Source organism: Haliotis cracherodii, unplaced genomic scaffold (assembly GCF_022045235.1).
Source record: "Haliotis cracherodii isolate W230 unplaced genomic scaffold, xgHalCrac1.p SCAF_10, whole genome shotgun sequence".
Taxonomy (NCBI): domain Eukaryota; kingdom Metazoa; phylum Mollusca; class Gastropoda; order Lepetellida; family Haliotidae; genus Haliotis; species Haliotis cracherodii.
The window spans coordinates 33,238,886-33,256,393 of NW_027266265.1; the positions used below are offsets into that span (position 1 = coordinate 33,238,886).

The 17,508-nt window shown below is 40.8% G+C and overlaps 1 protein-coding gene across 1 annotated transcript; it reads left to right on the plus strand.

The window, feature by feature from the left end:
• Positions 1-335: 335 nt before the first annotated feature.
• Positions 336-16,222, plus strand: LOC139449428 (protein arginine N-methyltransferase 7-like). The gene is made up of 14 exons (XM_071230819.1): positions 336-547; positions 1,004-1,040; positions 1,335-1,484; positions 2,036-2,144; positions 2,589-2,701; positions 3,517-3,737; positions 4,395-4,578; positions 5,682-5,809; positions 6,127-6,253; positions 8,016-8,096; positions 8,255-8,392; positions 10,750-10,986; positions 11,860-12,014; positions 13,614-16,222. The coding sequence occupies exons 1-14, from the start codon at positions 381-383 to the stop codon at positions 13,852-13,854; spliced, it is 2,088 nt and encodes a 695-aa protein (XP_071086920.1). The 5' UTR covers positions 336-380; the 3' UTR covers positions 13,855-16,222.
• Positions 16,223-17,508: the final 1,286 nt, after the last annotated feature.

Below are 17,508 nucleotides of genomic sequence, written 5' to 3' on the forward strand. Positions count from 1 at the left end.
ACATTTTATTAATTGAGATCCCCAGTTCCCAAGTTTGATACCATTCAGATCGTGTTTCAATTTTTTTTTAAAAACAACAACCTACAAATCGAAAAATAGAAATTGAATCAATTACGCAAACAGCTACAGTATGTAATGTTAAATCATCTTATTTGTGACATTATAAAAGAAAATGTATCTTTTCTGATTAAGTTTATCTATGGACACTTCTATATTTAGGGTCCAAGGTTTAACGCAACATCGTTTGTCACATTATTATATTATTGTGGTCTGCAAAAATGGGCGTTTCATTAGAGTGACGTCCCTTAGATAATATTTCAAAATGGCGACTTCCATGAGCACATGAGTTCGCTGAACATCTGAGTCGTGTGAAATATGCAATGCTAATCGGTTTTGGACTGACGCGCTTATTTTGTTCAACCGAAAAGTCTTTGTCGCGATTTGTGTCTAAGATGAGCACTTTCGTCTCTCATGCCAACCCAGTTACAGGCAAAATGGACTGGATAATTCAGGACGAAAATTATGATTACCACCAAGAAATAGCCAGGTGAGCTAAGTCTTCATGGAAACAAAACTAACATTCAATTTCTCGTTTTTAATTTCTGTCCTTGATATGCCGTTGATGCTTAGAATCTTTAAACCTACAGACGACTAATGAAGTGCAACTGAATCACAATTTTTTTTAGAAACAGCTGATGATTGCCAATTTGGTTTATTATTTGTGCTTGTACAGTCCCAAATGAGAATCAACTTTTGAGATTGTATAATTTAGAGGAAACATATTGTGGTAAAGCTACCGTACGTTCGCTCCACTTAAAATTAATAGTCACTTACTAACAGCTGAATAACTAAAGGGGCGGGAAAATATGATATATTCTTACCAGTATTGCTGTTTTGTATGTTTCATATATGGGCGTATGTCACTTGATTTCATGTAAAGACATTAATTAGTATAATTTACATGATTAACATCTGGGTTGTAATGAAGGTAATTATGTTTCAGGTCAGCTTATGCAGATATGCTGCATGACACGGAGAGGGTAAGATGTTCACTTGTTGCACTTGCATGCACTTGTTTGTCCAGCCAAAATATGACTCAGTAATTCTGGCCTAGTTTGGCAAGGATGGAAAAACTGGACTTTTACAGTCAGTAAACTTCCTTCACTCAGGAAGATGGGATTGTCAAGCAATATTGCTCATTTCATATTCAACCAAATTCGCTCCATCATCTGTGAAGATAATGTCAGAAGAGGTAATAACTACTACATAATTCATACATTATCATGATTATTGTAGTCAGTTTATTTGTACATTTATCTTTTTGATCCTTGCAGAACCAAAAGTACTATGATGCCTTGAAAATAGCCATTAAGATGCTACATGATCGAGGGGAAAAAGCTCATGTCCTTGACATTGGAACAGGAACTGGTCTTCTGTCCATGATGGCAGCCTCCGCTGGCGCTGACTCTGTAACTGCATGCGAGGTGAGGATGTAGCATGGAAATAACAGATGTCGTACATAGGGACTGATATTCAAGCTGACATTTTCAGTTAAAGGATGTTGTTTGAGTTTTCTCCAGCAAATTATTATCTTTAGTTCACAGACATGATATGAGCTGATGAGTAATATACTATTGAAAGATGAATTAACTGAGGAGTGAGTATCCTGTAGATGTCTCAATTTAGGACATGTAAATTATATATAATGACATATTGCCAATGTGAGGATGTGATGGATTTCGTTGTATTGTAAACTAGGTTTGAATGTCAGTAAGTTGTACATGAGGCAAACTAGAAATGTATGACCAACCAGCTATAACATTTCCCAAACCATGATGTGCTTCAAACCACAGACTTGATCCGAGGTCGGACACCTTGTCCACATGACCAAAGAGGTAAACCCCATCATCAAGCTGACAAGGTTAGGATGTCGTCTTTGGGATGACTCCGGGCCCTGTTTTACTGTTGACATGAGCAAAAATATAGATCTTGTCCTTGATCACGTTGATATGATATACTTTTCTTGATTTTCTAGGCATTCAAACCCATGGCAAAGTGTGCTAAAAAGATCATGCAGAAAAACAAGTTGGGGGACAAAATTAGTCTGATTCCAAAGAGATCAACAGAGATGACAGTTGGTCCAGGTGAGTTGTACTCTGTGGGGTTAGCAGGGGAATGGAAATCAATGTCTGACTTGTCTGACATGTCATGTGAGAATGCCGGACAAGCAAAAGATCCAACTTCTGTAGATTTGTTGTAACATTGTGAACTGATTGATCCGTTCAGAGACATGGTGGCTTGAATTCCACAGTTCACGGTTTTGGCTGTTGATAAGGGCTCAGATTATTGTTGCCAGAGCATAACAACATTTGTTCTTGTTTAACATTCAAATTGCCCATATTTAATGACTCGGGACCAAGGAAAAGTTCTACTTTTAGTTTTTCGTCTCCTTACATGACTCTAAGTTATCCATATATATATACACATGATATAAACAAGGTATACATGATATAAACAAGGTATACACATGGTATACACATGGTATACACATGGTATACACATGATATACACATGACCTTTATCTGCAGATGGTGATATGCCCCACAGAGCCAATATTCTGGTGACCGAGGTGTTTGATACGGAACTGATTGGCGAGGGCGCCATAGGAACATTCAACCATGCACACCAGGAACTGCTGGTGGTATGTATACAGCAGCCATGCATGACAGCTGATTGGTCAATTCCTCCAGTCACTTGATCTCAAAACATGCTGAATATTGTCTTTTAAGTAAATGTTTTAGTCAATAAGTAGGCAATCTAGTGTTCGCTAGTGTGTGCATCAGTCCACGTCCCATCAAGGCGTGGTGACACTCGAAGCCAGATCACACATTATAACTACACGATTCTGACGGTCAGCTCTCATTATAAGCATGTGGTGCTGGTGGACGTGGATCTAGAGGGTGGTGTAGGGTGCCCAACGCCCAAGGTTGAAGCAATACAGAACGTTAGAGGCTTGGAAATTCTATATGTGATCTAAACCCAGACTTGTCCATAGTAACCTATGGCTGTTGTACATGGTGAGTTAATTGATCGGATAGACTCGCTTGGTGACTTGGTCGATTGCATGTTATTGGAGTGGATCATTAATCTTGAAATCAATCACTGATTTGTCTGGTCCCGACTCAGTTCAGGGTTTTACTCAACACAGAAATGTTCTTCCAGTACACACAAATGTAGAGAATGGATGCAGAAAAATATAAAATGCGTCCTGAGGTGGGTACAAAAATATTCATGGTACCAAATTCTTGACAAAAGATATTTGGTTCCTTTATTTAAAGTACTTATTGGGTAAGGCAATGATGCATGGATTGTGATGCTGCCCTACTTTTCCATAAGACCTGTCTCTATGATTGTACTGGGCATCTCCACAGAGATATGTGCCAAACTCTATTAAGGTGAAGGTCAATATTTCACAGTTGTAGTGCAAAGGTGTAAAGATATATCCTCTGTTCCCAGGAAGACTGTTTAGTCATCCCTAGAGCTGCCAACATGTTCGCACAGCCAGTGTCCTCAGAATTGGTACGGCGCTGGAACCAGATTGACACCTCGAACATGGATGGCAGTGTTCCAGGTGCAGTGTCGCAGTGTGGTGGAGCGCCGTCCCTGCATGACCTCCAGCTGGACCAGCTACCACCACAGCAGTTCACACCGCTGTCGGCGCCGTTGATGGTGTTTAGGTAGGAGCCCTCAGGAGCATCACAACATTCACACACTTGGTACCAACCTGTTAGCTGGATGGACTGCAATGTCAGGCTAAAAAAAATAGTCTTGGTTCTCAAGCACCGCCAGAATCATTATAAAGTCTGCCACACGTTTTGTTTTTATTTCCATTTTCAAAACAATTAAATAATCCTAATACCCAGTACTTAAAAACAGTGCAATCCAATATAGCACACAAGTTACTCCCCTTACATACGCACCGCTTTACTGCACATCTTGTGTTATAGTCATGGTGGCAATAGGAGTTTGTATGCTTGTTTGTGTAGGGAGGCCCTTTCCCAGGGTGATGGTACACAACTGTTTATTTGGTCACATACTAGTTTGAACAAGCAAAGAAAAAGAAACAAACACCACCTGCCCGCACTATATTTTCAAAAGACGTTATCTGGGAACCAATTTTTCATTTAATTTTTTTTTAAGCCTCAGATTAACTGTATTTTTCTTCAGAAGGGTTGTTGGATAAACAGTGTTTTTTTTATTTCTCTTTGGTAGGGTTGTTGGATTAACAGGATTTCACTATATTTCTCACTGGCAGGGTTCTTTAGGATTTGACTGTAATTCATAGTTGTGAGGTTGTCAAATTAATCAGGTCACACTGTATATGACATTGACAGGTTTGACTTCAACTGTAAGGGGGGTCTGAAGTCTGACCGGAGGAGTGAAGTTACGGTGTCTGCAGACGATGATGGGACTGTGGATGCTATCTTCATGTGGTGGGACTGTGAGATGGACCCCAAAGGGGAGATAACTCTTAGCTGTGCACCTCGATGGGCCCATCCGGATGGAAGCGACTTGCCGGTAAGGTGATATATCTGGTGATATTTGTCACTTTGTAACCATGACAAAATGCCCACGGTGTTGGCATCAAGAATCAGGTTCCGTCTTTCCCGAGGCAAGGGAGTTAACTGACTGTAAAAGTCGCCGAACAAGGCTGGAATTTCTGGGCTCAATCATAGCGCCACCAGTTGCTAATACGAGTTATGCTACCTTCTATGTCCCACCTATTGACCAATAAGATTCCACCTCTCGTATCACTTGCATTTGCTTCAAACAAAATGGCGGATCCCTGTCAAGACGATCTGATCGATAATCAAGATCTATATTGTGATAAAACGGGTCTTACTTCGCAATGTGCATCAAATCACGTGAGCACCTTGATGAAAAACATGAAAAGATTTATGAAAATATCTGTTGACGCCCACTTGTTGGTACACTTGCTTTGCAAATCGTGTGATGGACCGAAATCTGCAAGGCAGTTTACGAACCAGATGTTGATTATGTTAAGCGATTTTGATTGGACTATGCATAGACCCGTTAATCCGGCCAATATAGAACTCCATATTTCCAGCCTAGTTCAAGGGTGGAAACAGGACTTTTATAGTTAGTTAACTCCCTTGCCTCAGGACGATGATCTGGTTCATGCTTCATTAGATTCTGTGAGGGAGAAGAAAACAAAGAAGAAAATATGTTTCAGATTAATCATTTGTAAAAGTGTTAGAAGAATATATTGTCATGAGTACAGTGTTGGTTATGCTTGACTCATAGTTTAACCAATTGCACATTTGTTGTAAATATACGTAAGTTTGTATTCTTAACCTAAAAAAAGTGTATTTCAATTTTGTTTTTTCAATTTGATATTTTTTAACTTGTGAAAAAAATACGGACAGAAAACATTTTACAAAAATAACCATCATTGGTTGGTAGGAAGCCTGGGTAAATCAGTAAGCCCACATACACAAACATAAACATTATGTTGATGACTGTCATACAGGACAAAGTGTTTTGTAGTCAATCATTAATCTACTGAATTGGTAGCATGCTGAAGATGAGGATGATGACTTGTGATTATAATGATAATGATGATGATGATAATGGTGGTGATGATGATGTCAATGTTGTAGTGGCGGGATCACTGGATGCAGGCTATCTACTACCCCAGCAACCCCTTGACCGTGTCCCGGAGTGAACCTTTCAGCCTCGTCAGTTGCCATGACGAGTACAGTCTCTGGTTCGATGTCACTAAGCAGGGGTATGTTGTGTAGTTCAGGAATTTGTTTATCACAGATAATCATGCCTTTTTTCGTTTCTTGATCAAGTACAACAGCATGAAATATGTCTAGTACTACTTAGCCTATGATGTTGATGTTTAGAGGAAAAAAGGGTCTAAATTTTGTTTCGGTTCTATATCTAAACTATTATCACACATTGTTGATCTGAGTTAGATATTTATCTGCTTGAAGTTGTTGGTAAGATCCGCTTAAGCTTAAAATAGGTCCCCAGCAACCTTGTTGTGAGGCTAAGCGTTGTATTGGGTGGTCATGCTACAGGATCCTCTGTATGTTCCAGAGATACCTCGCATGTATTGGAGCGGCCATTGTGTACCTGTGGGTTTCACACGACCCTGAGTCGGACGCGAATCGGGATGATGGGGGACCCGTGCCGAGTCAGCATCTTCCAGGCTGCTCTCAAGAAGGTAGGCACTCCATCTACATCTCACATCTTCATCTCACATCACTGTAACAGAATGAATATGAAGCTTGTTCGATATGTGAGATGACTTGACTTATTTGGTGGTTGTACTCGGTGACTTGGTTGCTAACATGTCACTGTCCTCTGATGTCACTTAGCATGCTTAGTTATCTTGTCCAGACTCGATTATTTAAGACAAACAAAAAAATTTCATGATTCATGTAGATTCATTTCCAGTTTAATGTGTGTATGTGTAACCATAGTTACAGACACAACTCTCCTATTTCCAGAATTGCCCATTTATTCCAGTGATTCTCGATTCCTTAACAGGTGCTGATATATACACTGGTGGATCATGACACTGTCTGCTTGTGTTACACTGGTGGATCATGACACTGTCTGTGTTACACTGGTGGATCATGACACTGCTTGTGTTACACTGGTGGATCATGACACTGTCTGCTTGTGTTACACTGGTGAATCATGACACTGTCTGTGTTACACTGGTGGATCATGACACTGATTGTATTACACTGGTGTATCATGACACTGATTGTGTTACACTGGTGGATCATGACATTGTCTGGGTTACACTGGTGGATCATGACACTGTAGGCTTGTGTTACACTGGTGGGTCATGACCCTGTGCTTGTGTTACACTGGTGGATCATGACACTGTTTCTTGTGTTACACTGGTGGATCATGACACTGTCTGCTTGTGTCACACTGTTGGATCATGACACTGGCTGCTTGTGTTACACTGGTGGATCATGACACTGATTGTGTTACACTGGTGGATCATGACACTGTCTGCTTGTTACACTGGTGGATCATGACACTGATTGTGTTACACTGGTGGATCATGACACTGTCTGCTTATGTTACACTGGTGGATCATGACACTGATTGTGTTACACTGGTGGATCATGACATTGTCTGCTTGTGTTACACTGGTGGATCATGACACTGATTGTGTTACACTGGTGGATCATGACACTGGCTGCTTGTGTCACACTGGTGGATCATGACACTGTCTGCTTGTGTTACACTGGTGGATCATGACACTGATTGTGTTACACTGGTGGATCATGACACTGTCTGCTTATGTTACACTGGTGGATCATGACACTGATTGTGTTACACTGGTGGATCATGACATTGTCTGCTTGTGTTACACTGGTGGATCATGACACTGATTGTGTTACACTGGTGGATCATGACACTGGCTGCTTGTGTCACACTGGTGGATCATGACACTGGCTGCTTGTGTTACACTGGTGGATCATGACACTGTGCTTGTGTTACACTGGTGGATCATGACACTGGCTGCTTGTGTTACACTGGTGGATCATGACACTGATTGTGTTACACTGGTGGATCATGACACTGTCTGCTTGTGTTACACTGGTGGATCATGACACTGATTGTGTTACACTGGTGGATCATGACACTGGCTGCTTGTGTTACACATGTGGATCATGACACTGATTGTGTTACACTGGTGGATCATGACACTGTCTGCTTGTGTTACACTGGTGGATCATGACACTGATTGTGTTACACTGGTGGATCATGACACTGTCTGCTTATGTTACACTGGTGATCATGACACTGGCTGCTTGTGTTACACAGGTGGATCATGACACTGTCTGCTTGTGTTACACTGGTGGATCATGACACTGGCTGCTTGTGTTACACTGATGGATCATGACACTGTCTGCTTGTGTTACACTGGTGGATCATGACACTGGCTGCTTGTGTTTCAGCATGTGAAAGAGACCAGTGTGTGTCTGTGCATCAGCGATGGAAGTCTGCTGCCTGTGATGGTGGCCTCAAGAGCAAGGAAGGTAACAAATCTAATCTACTGTATGTGTTTGCTTTTGTATTTCCCAGAATATTAAATGGCCAGCCCCATGCAAACAAAAACCTTTCATCAGGACTGTTGAGGATTTCATGTTATTTGTTGCCGTTACAAACCCTGATATTGTGAATCGTTTGTTGTCAGGTGTTTGTGATTGAGACGAACCCCATGTACAAGAGGATCACTGATGCTCTCATCCAGCATAACAATCTCAGAGACCGAGTCACCGTCATCAACAAACAGCCAAACGAGATCAGCCGGGACGACCTTGACAATCTGCAGGTACAAAGTTCACATCCTCAGAACGTCTGTGTACCCTTGAAAATCCAGGGTAGAATAAGTCTTCAGCAACCCATGCTTGTCGTCAAAAGCGACTATGCTTGTCGTAAGAGACAACTAACGGGATCGGGTGGTGAGGCTCGCTGACTTGGTTGAGGTATGTCATCGTATCCCAATTGCGTAGATAAATGCTCATGATGTCAATCACTGGATTGTCTGGTCCAGATTTGATTGTTTACAGACCGCTGTCATATAGCTGGAATATTGCTAAGTGCGGCGTTTAACAACAAAACAAACAGACAAAAGCTATAATGCTTGATTTTGTGAGTGAGTTAGTGAGTTGTGTTCAGTACTGCTGTGAGCAATTTCAGTTCTATTAGGGCTTGGCACCAACAAGCAGGGCTATAGCGCTGATAAACTGTTTCCTGATCGATAAATCTGGGATTGGCGACTGTAAAGTAAGGACCACTCAAACCAGTGATTGATATTAAGACCAGCCATTGTCACTTTGTATGACATTTAGGGGCAGAGTGGGCAAGTGGACAAAAGCGCCAGGCTAGCAAGCACGAGGTGCTGAGATTGAATCCCGCTAGTGACTGGGTTGTTATTCAGCCTTGGGACCAACAATGTTTACAGGTCTTTACAGTGTTGTCACTACACCTAGTGTATCGTACATACACCCTGTGCACTCAAAGAATCCACTCGTCCGATGGTGGGTATCCAGGTGGTGGAAAAACGAATACATACATACACCTGAAACACAAGTGTCAAAACTTGTGGTGTCAGCCTGGGCAAGTGACTTAGTTCCAATGTGCCTCTGTACACCCAGCAGGAAACGGGTACCAGGTATGTCAGGTGGGTGTAAAAACATTCTAGTGCCTGTAGGCAGCTTGGGTTGCACACTCCCAGGGAGTTGACAATGATAACTGAACTGCTAATGGATCCACTGGTCGGGGAACAAATAAAACCACATTTGAGCAGATACCAGTACCTGGGTACCTGCTGTATGTATAGGATAAAACACGTCTGAGGGTTGTTATGACATTTAAAACCTTGCCCCGAGGGATTTTCCGAGGGAAAGGGTTTTAAATATCACTAACACCCCGAGGGGAAGTGTTTTATCTAACTTATGAACCGAAAAAAGAAACTAAAAACAACATTTATCAACATTTTTATGTTTCGACCACACTTTCCACGAACATTAGGAAACAGGCGTAAAATATCTGTTGCTGGCATATGGATCTTTAAAAGGACATCCTAAAAACATATTGATTTACCAGCGCCTCTGTAGCCTTGTGGTACACTCACTGGGCTATAGATACGAAGGTTGCAAGTTCGATCCTCGGGAATATAAAGAAAATATTTGTCATTTGATTTTACATTTCATTACATGTTACAAATTGAACCGAAGTTGTATAAATAAAATACCCAGGACATTATATAAAATCGGATATTATAACACATTATATAGCAAACATGACTTGAATATCCTATAAAATCCCAGGGATATTATATAAAATCCCAGGGACATTACAGCGTCCCTGTTTATGAGATTTAACCCGACCAGAGAACAATAGGATGACGTTGCTGGAGGTTTATAAGTAAAGGTATAATACAATAATGACAAGCATCAGTGTATGGGACTACCTCTATCAAGGAATCCAACAGAAGGTGGGACACAGAGACTTGCAGTGTCAGAGACTTGTGTGTTTTGAGAATCTTTATTGTTCTCTTGTCGTAGTACAGCTGTTCCTGTTTTGGTGTTGAGAAGTGAAAAGACTTAAAAAACAGAGCCCAAGGCAGAGTTACTTCCCTTCTTTGAATACCTTTCTGGAAATATACAAAGTGGTCTTGGTTGATTAAAAATGAAATTCACTGACCTTTTTCCAGGAGGGAAGAGAGATATTCAAGCAGGCAAAGGGTGGATGTGAAAAGCTTTTTTAATTTTTTCATGCATTCGATTGTTTTAGGATATATTAAGTTGTTTTAATCTTTCAACCTCAGTTCAAGATACTCAGTTGTCTTTGGGTATTGATTTTAGTCATAAGGTAAAAAATAACAGTTTTGGTTGTCAGGTGCCAAAAACAGTGGCAATTGAGTTTCTTTTTCACCTAGGAGGCAAATTGAATTTACTTGTTTCAGTCTAATCTCTTTTTTATGTCACCAATCAAGATAATATTGAAACTAATTGAAAAGCCTTAAAAAAAAAGTAAAAAGTAAAATACAAAATAGGTTCAACATTTTTTATTTACCAGGAGACTTTCAGGACTGAAAATATTTCAGATAAATAAAAAAAGTAATGAATCAGTAATTATATATTTCTTAAACATTTGAAGTCAAACAAAATATTTCATTTGCAGGTGGATGTAATTGTAGGGGAACCCTACTTCTCCTCCTCTATGTTGCCATGGCACAATGTCCACATGTGGTACGCCATTTACGACCTTGACGCTCACCTTGCTGATAATGCCGTTGTTCTGCCAGGGAAGATGGTGATGAAAGCTGTTGCTATGGACTTCAACCACATGTGGAAGATTCGGGCTCCTGTTGGTGTCTGTGAGGGCTTTGATCTTACCGAGTTTGACCGGTTAATTGAAGTAGGTACCAAGCTATAGAGAATCTCCCCCGCCCCAATCATCAGGCACTACATTGTATATGATAAATGGGGCAGTTTACTCAGGCATTGTATTCATACACAGATCCTATTGTGTCCTGGGTACTCACAGGACCACCCAGACATGTGGTTAGTCACGTGATATATTGTTTAATGATGATGATAGTCAAACTCCAAAGGTTACACAAGTCACTGAAAGTTCGCAATCCTATGCACACATTCCTTCTGACTTTTATTTGTTTGAGTAAAGATAAAGCTTCAGTCAACGTCAGAGTATACACAATCAGATTGTTTTATTCGTGTATCTAAGCTGCTTTTGCCAGGACTCCAGTAAAACTTGAGACCTACAGCGGGTACCCGGCTAGGGTCGGGTAATAGGGAACGGGTACCCGGGAAGACAATTTGGACTCGCCCCAGCCCTATATGTTAGAGGATGTTACGTGTATGTGTCTACCTGAGAGACTCACTTGTACACAGGACTGCCTGTCAGTGGCTCACGGAATTCTGCATGTGGCACAAAAACGTCTCCACAAGTGTTATTTATCTTATTAATAAATCAAAATTATGTACAGTTATTAATAATTATTATCATGATTATATCCATGATATCAGTTATCGAATGATATGAAATAAAATGTTAAAAGAACCAATTAAACGGTCAAATTTGGAGATAGATGTTCAGAAATTAGAGCAAACAAAGCCAGTTTGGGATTGCCAACTTCACCTTTGTACTTATGTCAAAATCTGTACCTTGGACGTCAGGAGACAATTCCGATCATGTCTTTACCATAGGGTCGGGGGTCAGGTGTTTTTTTTCTGTCTGATTCAGTACTCATAGGTTTGTTTATTGTGACAGAGTTCGTCGGACATCTCGGACAGTAACATTGAGCCACAGCCGCTGTGGGAGTACCCTGGCAGAGCGCTGTCCTCTGCTGTTGACGTCATCAAGCTTCAGTACAAAGACTTGAAGGAGAAGAGCGTTCAAGCCAGCGTGGAACTACAAATGAAAACGTAAGCAGTGCCCATGTTCCAAATATTAACAACTTTTATGGCAACTAATTGAATTTCCCCTGCTCAATGAAGTTTTGCAATTTAGAATTGTACTCTGTATGTCCATCATGTTTCATGGAGCATAACTTAGAAACAATCAGTCTGATTCATGAAACTTTGTATACACATCAGGCAGGCATTTAATTGGTGACTTTTCACCATGGCTCGCTACAGTGTTATTCCTAATATAGGACATTTACCATCTGAACATGCTGAAAACACATGCGCGGGATAACTTCTGTTTACAAATATTTAATGGAACAAAAATCTTTTTTTCACTCTATGTATCTATTTGGGTAAGAAAGCTCTTTGCAGTTGTATGTTATTTTGAAAAAACAAAAAATACTTTATTCAACATGTTCAATATCATGCTAGTTTGGTGCATCATCGTCATATCCAGTGTGTTATATATCGCCATTCTATTATGATAAATATCCTGGACCCATCCAATCTCAAACAAATCAGACCCATGAAGATCCGCCTCAGAATTGGTCTTCAGCAACTGATGTCTGTCGTAAGAGGCAGCCAATGGCATTGGGCGGTTAGACTTGCCAACTTGGTTGATGCATGAGTGAGTGTGTATGGTTTTACACCGCTTTTAGCAATATTCAAGCAATATCACTACGGGGGACACCAGTAATGGGCCTCACACATTGTACCCATGTCGGGAATCGAACCCGGGTCTTCGGCGTGATGAGCAAACGCTTTAACCACTAGGCTACCCGACCACCCCCATCATCACCCATGAACCCATCACTTGTCCTCCGACCCGTGAAAATCTAGGGTAGAATAGGTGTTCGACAATTGATTGCGGTTAAAGTCGATTATGCTTGTTAGAGGAGGCAACTAACAGGATCGGGTGGTCAGGCTCGCTGACTTGGTTGATGCATGTCATCGTATCCCAATTGCTTGGATGGACGCTGATGTGTCAATCACTGGATTGTCTGGTCCAAACTTGATTATTTACAGACTGCCGTCATATAGCTGGAATATTGCAAAGTGCGGCATTTAAGAACAAACCAACAAACCTGACTGAACATAGACACTCATAATGTTTACACCTTATAGCAGTCTATGCATAGTCCAATTAAGATCGCGCAACGAAATCGAAATCCGGTTTGTAAACTGTCGTGCAGATTTCGGTTGATTGCAGGATTTGCAAAGCATGTGCACTGCCAACTCGTTGTCAACAGATATTTTCAAATCTTTTCATGTTTTTAATCAAGGTGCTCACATGATTTGATGTATTTTGCGATGTAAGATCTGTTTTATCACAATATAGGCCTTGATTATCGATCAGATCGTCTTGACTGGGCGCCGCTGTTTTGTTTGAAGCAAATGCAAGTGATACGAGAGGTGGAATCTGATTGGTCCATAGGAGAGGCTTAGAAGGGACATAACTGGTGGCACTATAATCGAGCCCAGGAATACCAGCCTAGTTTAGCAAGGATGGAAACTGGACTTTTAAAGTCAGTCAACTCTCTTGCCTCGGGAAGATGGTGATGTATTGACATGGAGATGAGTGTGGATGTGAGAAAGTCAGGCTTGTTTTATTTGCAGAGACGGAAGCCTGAATGGTGTTGCTGTGTGGACGGAGTACGAGTTCGGGGAGGAAGGGACGGTGACCACGGGTCCACGGACGAGTCTCCGCGTGGGAGAGAATGTTGACTGGGATTACTACACCAGACAGGGGGTGCATCTGCTGAAAACTCCTCGCACCGTCAGCGCAGGGCATACCATCGTACTCCATGTCCAGTTTGACCCCAAAACAGGGGAATTTGACTTTTCTTTTAAAACTTGAGCGCAGTTTCATTATCTGAGCGAGGTCCAAAAAACTAACAGGAACCATTTTACCCATCTATAATTTGATGTTTTACGTCATTTTTTATCTGTGTTTTCGTTTGAGCAGGCTGTGATGAGCTTCAAGGTTGTAGGGATTAGATCCAATGGTGGATGTCTCTACTCAATGACGAACACAGGAATGGTGGGTGGAAAAGGGCCTCTTCGGCCCACAGGGTCTGCATAATTTAACAACTGAGTAAAACTTTTTGAACTTGATATGAATGAGAACTAGACTATGTTCATTCCAACAGCTGCATGTTTGGGACAGATACATAGATATGGATCAAATGTGTCAGCACGGCTGATTTTCGAGTTTTTCAGGAAGCATTTTCTGATATTTGAACAGGAGCAAGGTTTCTACCCAAACTGATTTTTGTAGATGTAGATAATAACAGTTGAGTCACATGATAAAAAAGATCATGTTGGGTTACGGACTGGCTCATACATTGTACTTAGATTTTCATTTGAAGAAAAAATCTGCCTTTTTCTCATTTTAGCCATACTTATGTATTTGATCTTGTCAGAAATCCAAACTTGCAAAAATAAGGAAGAAAGATACTACATGTCAGTCATTTGTACATGTCTGATGTTTTATACCGATATTTCAGCATTCCAGAACTGTAAAATTTGACATTCCCTGTGGGTCCAAAAGGTCCCTTATCTTACCTCAGTCGGGGCGGTCTGGTAGCCTAGTGGTTAAAGCGTTCGCTCGTCACGCAGAAGACCCGGGTTCGATTCCCGACTTGGGTACAATGTGTGAAGCCCATTTCTGGTGTCCCCGCCGTGATATTGCTGGAATATTGCTAAAGGCGGCGTTAAACCATACTCACTCACTCACTTACCGCAGTCTCTTCAAGATCAGATCTTAGTTCTGACTACCACGAAACATAGTCTGTAATGAAGTCGCCAGTTTGAGACCAGTGCTGTAAAGCTCGAGATAGCTGCTTTCTGATTGGCCGATGTTGAATTCTTGTAAGTTATTTCATTGGTTGGTCATAGTTGGCGAAAGGTCGTTTGGATGTGACCCATAATGGGATTTCCTCAGATCTTTGATTAGGGGGTAGTGAGAAATAAAATCTGATTTTAATGAGATTGATCCTAATTCACCATATTTACGCACACACTCACTCACTAGCTGTTCATCTCATTTAGTGCTGAAAGGCACAAAATCTAATTTTATACATATGAACATCTCCTCTAACTTTGATTATTTCCAATAGTTTTGTTTATTTCTTAAATAATATTGATTTTGTGAACAAAAAGAGGGCCCTCGTTATACCCCCATGGGGTTTCAACAAGATCGGACACAAATTTTCCCAATTTCGTCTTCGCATAATTTTATTGTAGTTGTAGTAGAGTGTTCCCTCGCTATTGCGCTCTTCAATATAGCGCTAACTCGGGTGCGGTAAAGCGTAAAACGTGGCTCCCAAAATTTACGGACATTATTAATAAACTCAAGATTAACAACTTCTATTCTAATCATTTTTTAAACTCTGAAACATGCAACGTAGATCGTGTTAGGTAGGCAGAGCATGTGTACTGCTTTGTTGGTCATCTACCACCTACGACTCGACCTCGGTATAACCGCTGATCATCTTTAACGCCCATCAATTATTTGGACCCCAAAGGTAGCGTTGTAGCGAGGGATCACTGTATATCAGTATAATTACATAAGCTATTCAAAGTCCGGGGATTGAGGGGCTGAGTTGCATCTCTTCAGCGGGCCAGAATCGAAGGTTCGCCATGATTGTTTCCTTGGTAGTCATGCATCATGCCTGTGAATAATCCCAACAGACAGTCTGTATTGACATAACTGTTGAGTGTTCTGGGAGGGTCCTGTGTGTCTTGATAACGGTTCCACAGTCTTGTAATGGTGCTTGGTGCTACATGGGAAAACCTGGGTACAGCTGAAGATGATTCTCCCATTTGCAGTCAGCCGATGGCGTTGTTGTGTTGGGCTTCCGTCAATCGTGGCATGTTTTTGCTGTTCACTTGCTGTAAGATTGTGATTGCATGCAAATGAGAACTCGATGTTTTTAGAGCATAACAAGTGGTGTTGCACGTGCATGTCATGTTGGTGTGTTTCAGCACTAGGCTCACGCGGTTGTGTTTTTTTTATTGTTCCATCTTTTCATCAACTTTCTGCGGTACCTCATTTTTTCCACACAAATCAATCCCAAGTCATGCAGAAATGACCAGTTCATTTTTTGTATTAATTCTGCATGGATGTTGGCAACACTATGTCAGATATTTACGATTTTACTACTTTTGCATTATTTTTTTGCAAAGCATATATCACCAGAAATATATTGATGGTATAAAACAAAATCCATGGATTTGTAACAATTTTCTATCATTTTTTTCAAAACTATTCCAGGACCCTTACGAACTGTGGTTTAATACCACTTTGAAAGCACGTCAGCAAACTCTCGTCTTCAGTTTCCCCAACAGATTATAGAGTTCGCTTGTCACACGGAAGGTCTGGTTCAATTTCACAAATGGGTACAATGCATGATTGGTTGGTTGGTTGGTTGGTTTTGGTTTGTTGTTTAACGCCGCACTCAGCAATATTTCAGCTATATGACGGCGGTCTATAAATAATCGAGTCTGGACCAGACAACCCAGTGATTAATATCATGAGCATCGACCAACGCAATTGGGATCGATGACATGCATCAACCAAGTCAGCGAGCCTGACCACCCGATCCCGTTAGCCGCCTTTTACGACAAGCATAGTCACCTTTTACGGCAAGCATGGGTTGCTGAAGACCTATTCTACCCGGGAATCTTCACGGGTGTACAATGCATGAAGCCCACTACTGGTGTCTGCCTCTATGATATTTCTAGAATATTTCTAAAGCTGTAAACGCAACTCACTCATTTTCCCAAACTGATGTCAGGAACAAAATAAACATGATAAATGTCCATAGATTTAAGAGATGTCAACACAAAGGAATTTTTAAAATTATATTTGGGCTTGGACAGATGTACATCAAATAATTTAGAATATGTGACAGACATTTTCTGACAGTTAGATATAGCAAATGGATAAAAGGGTCACAGCACTTTAGCTCACCTGGATGTGGAGACAGACACTTAAAAAACTGCTCACAGCAAATGTTTTCTGCATAAATACAAAGAACAAACGTATATGAAAACAAATATGAAACATAACTATTCACAATTTATGAATGTACTACATGTACATGTATTTTGGAACATTGTTATTTATCTTACACAGTGAACAGTTTTTCGAATGCTATACAATATATCCAATTGTTTCACAAGAAACACAGTGGAACCCAGGGCTTGATTTAAGGAACCTGATTTAACTTGCATCAGGTGCATATTGACATTAAGCTTAGCTGCACCAGACAAAACCAGGTTGCACCCTGGTCCTATAAAGTTATCAAAGTTGACATACAGATGCATTAACTAGTCCAAATCATTAAGATCTTAGCTCTCTGTTGACTGTGTCATGAGATTACATAAATTAATGACTATTGCTGTGAAACAATGGCCGGGAACATGTGAACATAACATGTACCCACAGTTTGAATACGTCAAGCGCGAGAAAGCATGACAAAAGTACATGTAACACAGGGATCAGTGA

Bases quoted from the DNA above. Each gene is read 5' to 3' on its own strand.
- LOC139449428 (XM_071230819.1), top strand. From the start codon at position 381: ATGCTAATCGGTTTTGGACTGACGCGCTTATTTTGTTCAACCGAAAAG. The intron at 8,097-8,254 runs GTAACAAATCTA...GTTTGTTGTCAG, and splicing joins TGGCCTCAAGAGCAAGGAAG to GTGTTTGTGATTGAGACGAA. The intron at 12,015-13,613 runs GTAAGCAGTGCC...TTTTATTTGCAG, and splicing joins GTGGAACTACAAATGAAAAC to AGACGGAAGCCTGAATGGTG.